The sequence below is a fragment of the Notechis scutatus genome, chromosome 2 (genome assembly GCF_049901735.1).
Source record: "Notechis scutatus isolate UNSWTSFEM ecotype Mainland chromosome 2, rNotScu1.2, whole genome shotgun sequence".
Lineage (NCBI taxonomy): Eukaryota > Metazoa > Chordata > Lepidosauria > Squamata > Elapidae > Notechis > Notechis scutatus.
In genome coordinates, this window is record NC_142010.1 from 42,137,809 (window position 1) to 42,151,211 (window position 13,403).

Consider the following 13,403-nt stretch of genomic DNA (forward strand, 5'->3'; position numbering starts at 1 on the left):
CTTGGGACACTGTAACAGTCATAAATATGAGTCAGTTGCCAAGCATCTGAATTTTTATCATGTGACTTTGGGGATGCTTCAATGGTCACACTTTTTTTACTGCCGTTGTACTTTGCACAGTCAGTAAGTGAACTGTTGTAAGTCGAGGACCACCTTTAATCTCTGGAGGATGCATTAAAAATAAAAAGGTGAACATTATAGAATGGAAGCAATCAAGATGCATCTGAAGGAGTCAGATGTCAGTGGCAATATTCATTCTATCTTCCTTTATTTCTTTTATTGTGGTTGATTGACCACCTCAGACACTCTTTAAAGAGATGACTCTGATTGCCTCTTTGGTCACTGCTGTATTTGGATATAAGGTATAAATGCTTAAATAAATAGCAGTAGCAAAAGTAAAGTGATGAATGTGCCAACATGGTTGAATTCTTAAATAATATGCAAATATGTTATTTCATTATTATTTATTGATATACAACTTGATTTACAACTTAGTTAACATTCAAAGAGTTGAAATTGGTATTTACAAGACTTGGATCATGACACTGAAATATGCTGTGTTCCAGTTTCAGAAGTTATCTCTACACCTCCCAGCTTTCTTACTTCCTCCTCAAACTGTTCTCTGAATTTTAATGTCCCCAATGTGGGAGAATAGAGAATCGAAGCACTAAAATGAATAGTACTGTATTGCAATACTACAATAGATTTCAATGATTGTAATATTGTATTGTAATATGAAGATGGATGTAAATATATACCAATGTATACATGCAATGGGCAGGGTTACTTATCGACAAATTTCCAGACCAGTAATTTGTTATTGAAGGGTAAATATGAAGTTAAAACCCTTATCTGTGACTGGAGATTAACAGGTTTCACATTGGATTCTGTGTTGAATCCATATTTGGCCAACTAAGTCAAGTCCATTATCTTAGTGCTCCATATTTATCATGTAAAAATAACAAAACTATTCAAGGCTCTCAGATGTACCCATTTTTTATTTATTTACGGGACTGTATAAAATAACATCTGCCTTTCTAGGTGATTGTTTTCTGTAAGAATAGGAAAGCCTAGCCATTAAAATAAACAGTTCTTCCTCTGTGGTAGAAGCCCTAAAGCCAAGTAAACAAACCCACTTTCTCTCTTGTGAACCATATCTCATTATTATTTCCATTAAATACTTTGAAAATATGTTCTATTCTCAGAGTGATCGGGTTCAATAAATTAGACTTATCCTTTCATTTGGGAGAAAAAATTAAATGTCTTCTCCATAAAGCTTCAATGTTCTACATCCTTGCTCCTCTTAGTGTTTTCCCAATTCAAACAATTCTAGATTGCTTCTTGGAAATTGAAGAAAAAAGTGTCAGTAGGAAAGAATTAATGAAGGGAGGAGCACATCTTTCCAGGCAAAGTCCAAATATTTCCTCACTACAGCTAAAGATTAATTTGCTTCAAAACTATGAGGTTCAATTATTCTAATAATGGTTTGTTTTGGGACTTCTGACCATCAGGCAAATTTTCCAAGATAAATATTCCAAAGCAAATATTTTAGGGTTTGAGGTTATTCGGCTTTCCCCCCTCTTCTTTACAGTAGAGGTTTGTGAAACTTTGACAATATATCCTTTTGCTTATAATTAAAATGCAGATGATCTTAATAAATTACATTTCAGGAAAGAAATCTGGATTGGTTCCCCCGGATGCGTGCCATGTCACTTGTTAGTAGCGACTCAGAAGGAGAACAAAATGAACTTAGAAACCTGCAAGAGAAGCTTGATTCAACGATGAAGCTGGTATCTAATCTTTCCAGTCAGCTGACGGAACTTAAAGACCAGGTACAATACATTGAAAAGATGTTTACCCAAAAATAAGGCTGGTTGGGAAAGGTGTAAACCTGATTAAATGGGAAACAGGAAAATTGGCAGTGTATATCTGATCTATATAGACATCAACAATAGTACTGTTAATAAATTGGCATTTTGACCTACTCCCCTCACTTCAATAAAAGACAAATTTGAATGGGGTATATAAGGCAGCTTGAAACTTTAGTCTGTAATCTGTTTTTTGTCCAAATCCAAGGGCTTGAGGCCCATAATTACTCTTATCCAGGAGATTGTTTTTAGCTTTGCTATTATAACATATTTTTAAAAGTGTATTTTGTTTCAGTATCTCCCAAATCTGTTACATCTGGTGGTGTTTGACTGAGCAGACAGCCAAGGCTCTACTCTTGGGGCTTTAAAAGTAATAATAGCTTGGGAATACTGAGAAATACCCCAAGGTTGCACATCAAGTTCCGGATGTTATAGACCGCTTTCCTTGCTTCCCTGCAAGATCATATAAAACTACAATGCACATAAAAATGTCACAAAATGTACTAGATGACTGTTGCTTTGATGGCAAGAATACGTGACTTAACAAATACGTGACTTAACTTTAGTTTAGCTTCACTAGTCTTGTGAAAGTTTTCATCTTCAGCTGGCTTAGTTTTTAAATGTCATTCTTGCTATTATGAAAATTAGTTTATAGTAGTGGTGAGACGTTTTCTTCGCTACAGCAGAAAAAATGAAAACCCAGTTCCTTTAATACAAAGAATTACTTTGGAATATAGAAACTGGGGGTAGCAAGGATGTTTCCTGCATATACTGTATTTACAGATATGAAAAAAGACTGTATTCAGAGTTAAATCACAACAAACTCTACTGCTCTACAAGATGTGCTTTAGCTTGTTTCTTCCTAACATAACAGTTCTTCTGATCAAATAACAGGATTAGCATTGGGGTGCTTCAGTTCCCTCTGACTGTTTCCAAACTTTGTAAAGAAATGGGTTAGCAAACTTTGTAAAGAAAAGGGCTAGTCTAGTAAAGAGAAGAACCACGTGAGACATGATAGCAGTCTTCCAATATTTGAGGGGCTGCCACAGAGAGGAAGGGGTCAAGCTATTTTCTAAAGCGCCTGTAGGCCAGACAAGGAATAATGGATGGAAACTGAACAAGGAGAGTTTTAACCTGGAAATGAGAAATTTTCTGACAGTGAGAACAATCAACCAATGGAACAGCTTGCCCTCGGAAGATGTGGGAGCGCCATCACTTGAGACTTTCAAGAAGAGATTGGACTGCCATTTCTCAGAAATGGTGTAGGGTCTCCCGCTTGGGTGGGGGGTTGGACTAGATGACCTATAAGGTCCCTTCCAACTCTGATGATCTGTTATCTGTTTTCACTAACTGTACCAGGCAAGAGTGCATTACTTGTTGCAATCAACTTTGGGAAATAAAGATGACCACAATAAATAGCAGTAGCTTATTCTGTGGTCTGACGTACAGGAAGTACTTGTGTCTACTGAGTAAATGTTTCAATTTTCCAGATGACAGAGCAGAGGAAGCAAAAACAGCGTATTGGTCTCCTAGGACATCCTCCTATCAATGTGAACCCACAGCAACCAGCATAAATTGGATGGGTGGTGTATCTCCCCATTGGATTTCCTTCCTTCCTTCCTTCATACCAGAGTTGCGGTCCAGTTCTTAAAGCTGCTTCAGTGTATTCCCAGTTCATGTAAATAAACCTGTTTTTTAAATACTGTATGTACAGAACTGCTCTGAGAAAGAAAGGGGCTTATAAATATTGGCATATTATGAGAAGAGGATTACATTTGTACCTTCAAAGTGTGTTTTTATAGGAAGAAAGGCACATCTAATTTGCACTTGAAAAAAGGATTTATGTCTAAAATAATACATGAGCTGTATTTTGTATTTAAAACCTCAGATAGCTAGTATTTATGTTTTATACAATTGTGCAATATGAATTATGCAATCACACTAGTTACTTTAGGAATGTATCCTAGAGGGAGTGCACATTTTTGAATCTGGTGTCATCTTACTCCATTTGCAAAACAACGTCAAGTGTCCACTGATACAGGCTGCTGTCAAATCCTGTTCCTAGTGTGGTTTAGTTCTCCAGGCCATATCCCCCACCACTTTTTTTGGAGGGGGGGGGGGTAAAATACTGCATTTGAAATAGTTTGAAGCACTGTGGCAATAAAGCCTTCTTTTATTCCAGCCAACATTGCTCGATCTCCCTATTAAAAAAGTTTAAAAAAAAAAAAAAAAGCTTATTGAGCTGGTCCATTGATTATGGTATTGGAAAAGTTATTCAAACATTAATTAATGAATAAATCTTGAAGGGAATCTTTTTTGTTATGGCAGATTATATCAGGATGGTTGTCAATGGCTGGTAGTCAAGGTAATCTAATGAAATATTTTTCTTGGCTTTGGTGCCATTTTGGTTTAGAGGAACCTAGAATAATATAGATCTATCCGTTTATCGTCTGTACATTTTGTTACTGTATTCCAACAGAGACACATTTCCTTCAGTTATACTTTGTACCAGTTAAAAATAAACTTGGCCTTCTAGGACCCCTAGCTGAGCACTGATTTTCCAATACTTGTGAAAGAGCCACTAGATATAGATTATGCTTTAGTTTTTCTTCACACTTTGTTAATCTTAAAAGATTATATAAATATATATATAAATATAAATGTCATCTAGTTTTGTACATGATCCTCAGAGATTACAGAAGCAATCTCTGCTTTTAATAAGAAGCAGGGAGATGAGTGTTTATTAAAGTTTGTAAATGCAAAAATATAGATATTTAAATAAATGATAAAATAAATATGTACAGTGTTCCAGAGTAACAGCTTCATTCCTTGCAAGTAACTTGAATTTTCTTTTCAGAATAAGATTTGGTGAAAAGAACATCCCCAAATCAATGTGGTTTGTCAGTTTGTTTGTACTTCCCTCTGTAATATATGTATGTATGTATGTGTGCGTGCGTGCGTGCGTGCGTGTGTGTGTTTTCTTAAGTTTTCACGGGTACTACATGTATGGTATTCAGCTTTGTTCGGTTTTTCACGTCATTGTAGTTGTGCTTTAAAGTTGTAGCAACGCTGGCTGAATCATTTGCCATCATCAGGCTTCTGTATTGGGTCTGCCAGGCAACACAATACAGAAGCCTGATGATGGCAGATGAGATTCTGCCGAAACGTTGCTACAACTTTAAAAGCACAACTACAATGACGTGGAAAATACCCAACAAAGCTGAATACCATACATACATACATACATACATACATACATACATACATACATACAGTATTCAGCTTTGTTTGTATATAGATAGATAGATAGATAGATAGATAGATAGATAGATAGATAGATAGATAGATAGATAGATAGAGATAGATAGATACATACCCCCCCCCCCACATATATATATAAAACTCAAGGTGGCAACATACTTAATTCTCCCTCTTGCTCCTATTTTTCTCACAGCAAAAACCCTGGAGGTGGGTTGGGCTGAGAGTGACCGGCCCAAATTCACCCAGCTGGCTTTCATGCCTAAAAGTAGCAGAATTAGAACACACCATCTTCTGGTTTCTGTACTAGATGCAACTGGCTTATGAAGAAGCTTTGAAATAATATCTAGTGCAAGCAGGACAAATCTTTCCTGAAGTACTACATATTTGCTATAATAAAAATAACTTTCAGCCATTGCACATGATCTGTATTAATTTGCTCTGAAGTGGAACTGGGATCTTGTGAATTTTCCCCTAGGTAGCAGATGTATGTTTACAGGACAGCAAATGTTAAAATGTAATTACACTTACCAATAAAGGAGACTATCAGTAAACAATCCAACCAAAGAGTCTCTAAAACTGCCCCTACCAACACTGATAGGCAAGCCACCAGAGTATAAACTGATAGCAAACAGCACTCCTTACTAGCACTGATGATGTTACCTACCGTAGTTAAGGATAATGAAACATCTGCAAGAAAACAAACAAGCTCAGAGACCACCAAGGCTCTTAATTACATGCAACATTAGCAAAGTTTGCACATTTTGCAAAAATATTGTTTTTATATCTTCTCATTTTATAAAGTCTAGTTCTAGCTGTGCTTTTCTGCTTTGAGTTTTATCTTACCGAGTAACACAAGCAGAGCCAGGAATATGTTCAGAAAGCATTGCTCCGTTAAAAAGAAAGAGACTACATTTTAAAACATAGCTGAAAGTATATGAAACCTGACCCTACATTGGTTTATTGTTCATAATCTAAGCCAAGATTTTTAGCCCTCTGAATTCTCGTATAATGGTAACCATAATGTGCACCTGTCATATACAGCCAAGAACCAAACCAAATGAAACATATTGTGGTTTATCATTATATATGAGCCATGACTGAAGTTTAATGTGATGATTTCTCTGAGGTTTAATACTGCTATTGAAAGCTTGGTTAGCCAATAGAAAGAATGCATTTTTAAGAACAGCTTAAAGAACAAGGAAAAGGAATGCATATGCTATGCAACTCTCATGCAGACAAAACCATGCTCTGCCTTCAGTTTTCAGGTACCAATTCCAGAGACCTGTAGAGGGGGGTTTTTGGAACAAGAAAGTTTGAGGGTTGAATACAAAACAAGTTGACATTTAATGTAGAAAAGAGGGATATATTGTGGAAAGGAAAAACCATCTTAGATAGATTCATACTCCTTATAAACAATAAAGTTTGCCATTTTTGGGTTCTCCTGAATTTATCACTATCTGTGAAGGGACAAATGAACCTAAGGGAATGCAATTTGCATTTGTGTTCCCATATCAATAGCAATAGTACTTACATACCGCTTCACAGTGCTTTACAGCCCTCTCTCAGTGGTTTACAGAGTCAGCACATTGCCCCCAACAATCTTGGTCCTCATTTTACCGACCTCGGAAGGATGGAAGGCTGAGTCAACCTTGAGTTGACGAGAACTTGAACTGCCAAACTGCAGCCAGCAGTCAGCAAAAGTAGCTTGCAGTACTGCATTCTAACCACTATGCTACCACTTGCAATGGTAGGCATCTCTAGCAATATATATTTTTCCCCATGGATTCTTTGCTGGCATAGTCTCTTTTGCATGAGTGGCTACTCTTAAGAGGGCTTGAGTGTACTATGTCAACCTCAGCAAATGTCTATCCCAGGACAGAGGCAGTCTGCAAGCAGACTTTCCTGGTTCACTTCAAAAGTGATTTTTGCATTCTGTGACGGCCATGTGGCTTCTCTGCTGTTCTTTAATTTGATTCAACCAACAACTAAGCTGTTCTTGATTGCTGCATGGAGCTGCCGGTTTGGCCTTTCATCTGGTCATTAGTTGCTGCTCTTCACAGCTCCTTTTGAGGTGCCTAAGGAGAGAAGCACAGCCACATAAAGCCTGAAGCCCATTAAACTTCACAAGTCAAGATTCTCATATTGTCTGGGACCCTTCTGTACCTCTAGTAAATTGTTCTTTGTGGCACCAGTTCTCTAGTTCCTATCCATACTTGTAACCTGTGTATGAACAGGACATATAGATATGGTTCACCAAGACACTGCTTATTCAGACACAACATTTCAATGAAGTGCTTGCAGTTAAAAGCCGAACTTGCTTTTGTGGCAAAGACAATATTTCATCACTTCCTGCTGCATAACCCATACACAGCACTGTGTCTAAACATGTATCTTCTTCTAAGCCATTCAGCCCAAGTAATACTCAAGTCAATACTGTAACATGCCCAGACTCAAGTTTCTGTTTCCTATTTTTAAGGATAATTGAAATTTCAGCCAATAAAGAATGATCTATTGGCTTTTACTTCTTTTTAATGCCACCCAAATCCAGCTGCAACATCGATAGAATCCTCTTACTCTTTGCGTTAATTTTATCAGAATCTCTTAAGATTTAGTTAAGCTTTGCCACTGATTTCCTTCCCCATTTGGGTTCCTCAATTAATAATAACATCTACATTAGGATTACCTTGCAGTGAAAAGGAACCAAAGGACTGGAGCATATTTTTTGATACTTCTGCTTTAGGTAATTATACCCATACCCCATTTATGTCAATGACTAATAAGCAAAACCAAAGCCTAAGGGCATTTAAAGTAACAGCTTAACAGCTCCACAAAGATAGTTTTTTGTATCAGTCATTTATGGATTGATTGTAAATGTTTATAGTGCTGTAGTTTCAATACAGAAAGACATAAGAATTTTATACTGCTCACTACCCATTTTTATTCAATGGTGATTTTCTTATTGTCAGCTTCATAAATATAACATGATGCGAGAGGGAGGGCTTTTTATTATCAAGATGCACTCAGTTATCAGATTAGCATATATGGTCTTTCATCCACATTCATATATTCAAAAATTACAGGGGGTCTCCCCTCCCCTAAACTACCCCAGATTTTTCATTTCAACCTTTCTTTTTACAAAATATTATCTGTTTGCTTAATAATCCCAAACAAATGATCTGTTTATTAATTAATTATCTCCTAGATAGAATAATTTATTCAGTTATATATATATGTCACTCTAAAGTACATCTTGGGGGTGTGGTGGCTCAGTGGCTAAGATGCCAAGCTTGTCAATCAGAAAGGTCGGCAGTTTGGCCGTTTAAATCCCTAGCACCACATAACGGAGTGAGCTCCCGTTACTTGTCCCAGTTTCTGCCAACCTAGCAGTTTGAAAGCATATAAAAATGCAAGGAGAAAAATAGGGAACACTTTGGTGGGAAGGTAACAGTGTTCCATGCGCCTTTGGCGTTTAGTCATGCTGGCCACATGATCACGGAGACCAGTGGTGGGATTCAAATTTTTTACTACTTATTCTGTGGGTGTGGCTTGGTGGGCGTGGCGGGAAAGATACTGTAAAATCTCGAGTCAGAGGTGGTATTTGCCGGTTCTCTGAACTACTCAAAATTTTCGTTTACTGGTTCTCCAGAACTGGTCAGAACCTGCTGAATACCACCTCTGACGGAGACATCTTCGGACAGCGCTGGCTCTTCGGTTTTGTAACAGAGATGAGCACCACCCCCTAGAGCCGGAAATGACTAGCATATATGTGCAAGGGGAACTTTTACCTTTATTTTAAAGTACAACTTAACACACCCAATGAGATTTACCTTCTCATATGAATCAAATTATCAAACACTGTAGAAAAAAATTACAATAACAGGAAAAAGAATCCACATTTTTAATCAAAACAACCCTCTTTTTTCCTCAGACCACAAATCTTTATATTCTATGTTGTGGACAGTTCAAAGTATATAAAATCCCAACATAGAAGGTTTTTTCTTCTTTCTGCACAATTTTTTGTCGTCTTATCAAATACAGCTTTTGCCAAGAATATCGATATCAAATATACTTAGTATATCGCAAATTTCTGGTCTCTCTAATATATTCTTCATATGTCCATTAAAAATGGATTCTTCAATTCAGAATTGAATGTTTGGTGATACTCAAAGACCTGTTTTTAATTGCATGACTAGGTAAAGTGATTGAAGTGAATTCCTTCATATTGATGGCTTGGCTAGCTATTTGGATTTCACTAAGCTAGCCATCAACACCAAACAGGTTATTAATCATAACAATAACACCACACTATTGATCAGTGGATTCAATGGTTTCTAAACCCTTGTTGCTTTCAATTAAAAATAGCTGTGTGTGTGGCTGTCTTCTTGTATGTCTGAGAATGTGGTGTGGTGGTTAAGGTGCTGAAGTGGGGAGATCCAGGCTCCCATCCTCTTTTAGGTATGTATGTCACTTGGGGTCAGTCACTCCTTCTCAGCCCTAATCAGCTTCAGGCAGTGTGACAAGTTGGCTGAACACCAACACCCTTCATTGCATCATGCATGGATTAGTTTTACTGTAAGAATTAGGGAAATGTGTTGTGAAACAGAAGTTCCCCCCAGCCATGTGTGACAAATCAGCCTTCTGTAACTGGGTTGCTTTTCAAAATTCAGTGAATTCTAGAATACTTCTAGAGGGCACCAAGGTTGATGAAGGATGATCCACAGTCATGCGAAGAGAGACACAAGCCAACCCATAGTTGTTCGATCTTAGGAAGAACACTGTGAAGAACTTTTAAGGATATTTTCATTGATAACAATATTAAGTGCTACTCAGTTACTATAATATAAATTTGACAATCATAAAACTATAATATTTGTGAAGACAATCTAAAAACATAACAACTGGATAAAGCAGAGTAAATTCCAGTAACAGGATAAAATAGCTTTGTATTATAGATTGTAGATGTGACTGTTGCAACAACTGCTATCTTCTATGTATGACAGGAAAAATAATGTATAACCTCTAACTGTAACTGTAAATAATGTATAACCTCTAACTGACTACTTAGTACGAACTACTGAACTCCACTTTAATTGTAGTTAAACTGAGCTTCCTAAGAGTTAATTCCATGTAACCAAACACAAGATTGCAATCGAAACCCCCTGTTCACGTGAGCTCTCAGTTTTATCCCTATTATAAAGTTTTTATTTATTATTTATATTTCCTCTTTCTAAACCAGTGGTTCCCAAAGTGGGTGGCACCACCCCCTGGGGGGCAGTGGGATGACTTGGGGGGGGCGATAAAAGGCAAGGGGCATGGCAGAGAAGTGCTGGAGGTGGGCCTTCGCAGGGCGCAATTCAGCTTTCCCCGCACCCCACTTGCCTGGCTTGCTGGTGGCCAAGAGGAAGGCGAGCCAGAGCTGACCCGTTGCCACTTGGGTCCTTCCTGGATTGTCCACAGCTGCTGGGCCTTGCCTGCTAGGGGCGGGGTGAGGGGGGCAACCAAGGAGCACAATACTATGCCTCCCACATCTTGCCTGCTGCCCTTTCTTCTGCTGCCCGCTAGCCTGTGCACTTTGGCTGAATGCGGGCCGCCACTGTGAGAATGACGCGAGTCAAGCCTTGCAAGAGCAGATCTTCCACCCATGGAGCTTGCATAGTGGCGGCCCACACTCAGCTAAAACACTCGGAGGGGTGGCTGGCAGAGGACTGATGCAGCCGCGTGAGCCTTATGTTTCCTGGTTGCCTCCTGGACTCCCCGTCAGCAGCCATGACCCGCAAGCCCCAGCAGCTGACGAGATGTGGGCTGGCGGGGAGCCGAGTAGTGACGGGTCTGCCCTGGCTGGCTCACTTTCCTGCAGCTCACTTCTCACACAGCTCCTGTGATGGACAAGGCTGCAGCCTCACTTGAAGTTCCCAGCCCTTTCCCCAAAAGAGGGAAAGGTGGAAGTCCTGTCTGTGGCCCCTTTGTTGGACCCAGAAGCTTTGCCTGCCGGCTTTTCCAGGCAACATGGGACCAGGTGTGAATGGACAATCTCACCCTGTCCCTAAGACTCTGGGAGGCTCATCACAAGCGACACTGCCAGGTGACTACCTTGTTGGAAGAGAGGGAGAGAGAGTAAGTTTCAGGTGGGTCTCCTAGCTTAAGAGGAGAGAGTGAAGGAGGAAGGGAAGGGAGAGAGAGAGAGAGAGAGAGAGAAAGAGGAAGAAAGAGAAAGAGAGAAAGAGAAAGAGAGAGGAAAGAGAAAGGAAGAGACAAGAAAGTAAAGAAGAAAAGGGAAAGAAAGAAAAAGGGAGAGAGAAAGGAAGAGAAAGGAAGAAAAGGGATAGACAAAGAAAGGGGGGATGGAAGGCAGGGACAGAAAGAAAGAAAAAAAAGAAGGAAAGAGAGGGAGGAGAAAATGAATGAAATAACTAGTCCAACCACCTGCTCCAGCAGGGTTAGAAGGGAGTGTGTGTGTGTCTGTGTGTCTGTGTGTCTGTGTGCGTGCATGGCTGTCAAAACTCCAAAAACAGGTTAAGTAGCTCTGGGAAGGTCAGTCATAAATTAGAACACTTGTTAAGCAACCAGCCATTAAGCGAGGATCACTTGTATTTGGTTTGCCAGTCACATAGCCACCAAACCACGCCCACCCAGTCACGTGACCAGCAAGCCACACCCACAAATTAGGCCACACCCACAGAACCAGTTGTTAAGAAATTTGAATCCCACCCCTGGGTGGGTGGGTGGGTGGGGGCACTGAGGATGAGTTTGTAGCACCAAGGGGGCGGTGGACTGAAAAAGTTTGGGAACCACTGTTCTAAACCATCCATCTCCCTCAGAGATTGACATATATTAAACAATGGCTATATAAGCATTTAAAATATATCATTTAAAATTCAGCAAACAAATGCTACACTTTTCACTGTTTATTTTTGATGGTTGTTTTTGTTTTGTTTTTGGATTTTGATGAAGTTTTTACAAAGAGGAATGATATTGTCTTTGAATAACAAATGTATGCATTTGGTTAATGGAATGAAACATGGCAAAATGTTTCGGAACTAACCTGTACTTTCATGCCATTGCAAAGTCCCACTTTTGCAGCATATTAACTCAGAATGTGATTCCTATGGATTGAAGGTCTGCATTTTCACAATAGGGAAGAGTGAGTGGTTGGCTTCCTAATTCTGTAATGGAATTTTCATTGGTACTTTGTTAAAAATAATTATTCTTATTTCAACAACAACAACAATAATAATAACAACAACAATAATAATAACGACAATAATAATTTATATATATTATTTCAAACAACAGTTCAATATGAATTATCCTACTCTTTTCTTTTTTTTTTTTTAATAAATTTTATTAAATTTACAATTAAAAACATATCGACATTACATACACAAAAGGAAAAAAAAAAAAAGAACACTCGGTCTTACAAACTGGAAAGAAAAGAGAAGAGGAGATGTAAAAGAAAGAAAGAAACAAAGGAAGAGAAAGAGAAAAAGAAAAAAAAAAGATGCGTTTAAAAAACAGACAATATCCTTTTTGACAGTCTGCAAGATCCAATTCTCCTACCTTAATTTGAATACACACATCTTATCGAAATCTATGCTTAAATTACCCATTGTCCATTAAGCAGTTTATCTCTGGACTAACCAATTATACCAAGAGTTCCAATTATCGTAAAATGTTGAAGCCTCTTTGTTTTTAAGTGCTATAGTTAATTTATCCATTTCTGCACAATCACATATTTTCTGGATGACCATTTGTTCTGTAGGTGCATAGGGTGATTTCCAACACTGGGCAAACGCTAATCTGGCTGCAGTTAGGATATGAATTGTTACATATTTCATCTTTTTGGGTAAATGTTTATCAGAGATCCCTAGTAGGAAGAACTCTGGTTTGTATTCGATTTGTTCTTTGGTTATCTCCTCCAACCATTTTCTGATTTTTTGCCAATATTTCTGGGTTTCTTTGCAAGACCACCACATATGAAAGTAGGTTCCTTCTATGCTTTTACATTTCCAGCATTTTGGACTCGTGTTTGGGTTCATTTTCGCCAACCTCGAAGGGGGCAAGTGCCATCTATAAAACATTTTGTATGTATTTTCTTTATATGCTGCCGATTTTGTAATCTTAATATTTCTGTTCCAAATCTTTTCCCATTCTGATAATGTAATACTTCTTCCGACATTCCTGCTCCAGGCTATCATGTTCCCTTTGACTATCTCTTTGTTCTAATTCTACTTCCAGTAAGTATTTATAGAATTTGGATATGTTCTTTTTGTTTGA

The 13,403-nt window shown here is 38.3% G+C and overlaps 1 protein-coding gene across 5 annotated transcripts in view; it reads left to right on the forward strand.

Annotated features, from left to right (window-relative positions):
- The window catches only part of ITPR1 (inositol 1,4,5-trisphosphate receptor type 1), a 246,074-nt gene extending 241,393 nt beyond the window's left edge, over window positions 1-4,681 (forward strand). For 4 of the 5 annotated variants that reach the window (XM_087954609.1, XM_087954611.1, XM_087954612.1 and 1 more), the window contains 2 exons: window positions 1,671-1,832; window positions 3,359-4,681. In XM_087954609.1, coding sequence (XP_087810735.1) covers window positions 1,671-1,832; window positions 3,359-3,442 — 246 coding nt within the window. In that variant the 3' untranslated portion in view covers window positions 3,443-4,681. The remainder of the gene's footprint in view (window positions 1-1,670; window positions 1,833-3,358) is intronic. The other variant, XM_087954613.1, reaches the window with a different exon arrangement.
- The last annotated feature ends 8,722 nt before the right edge of the window (window positions 4,682-13,403 follow it).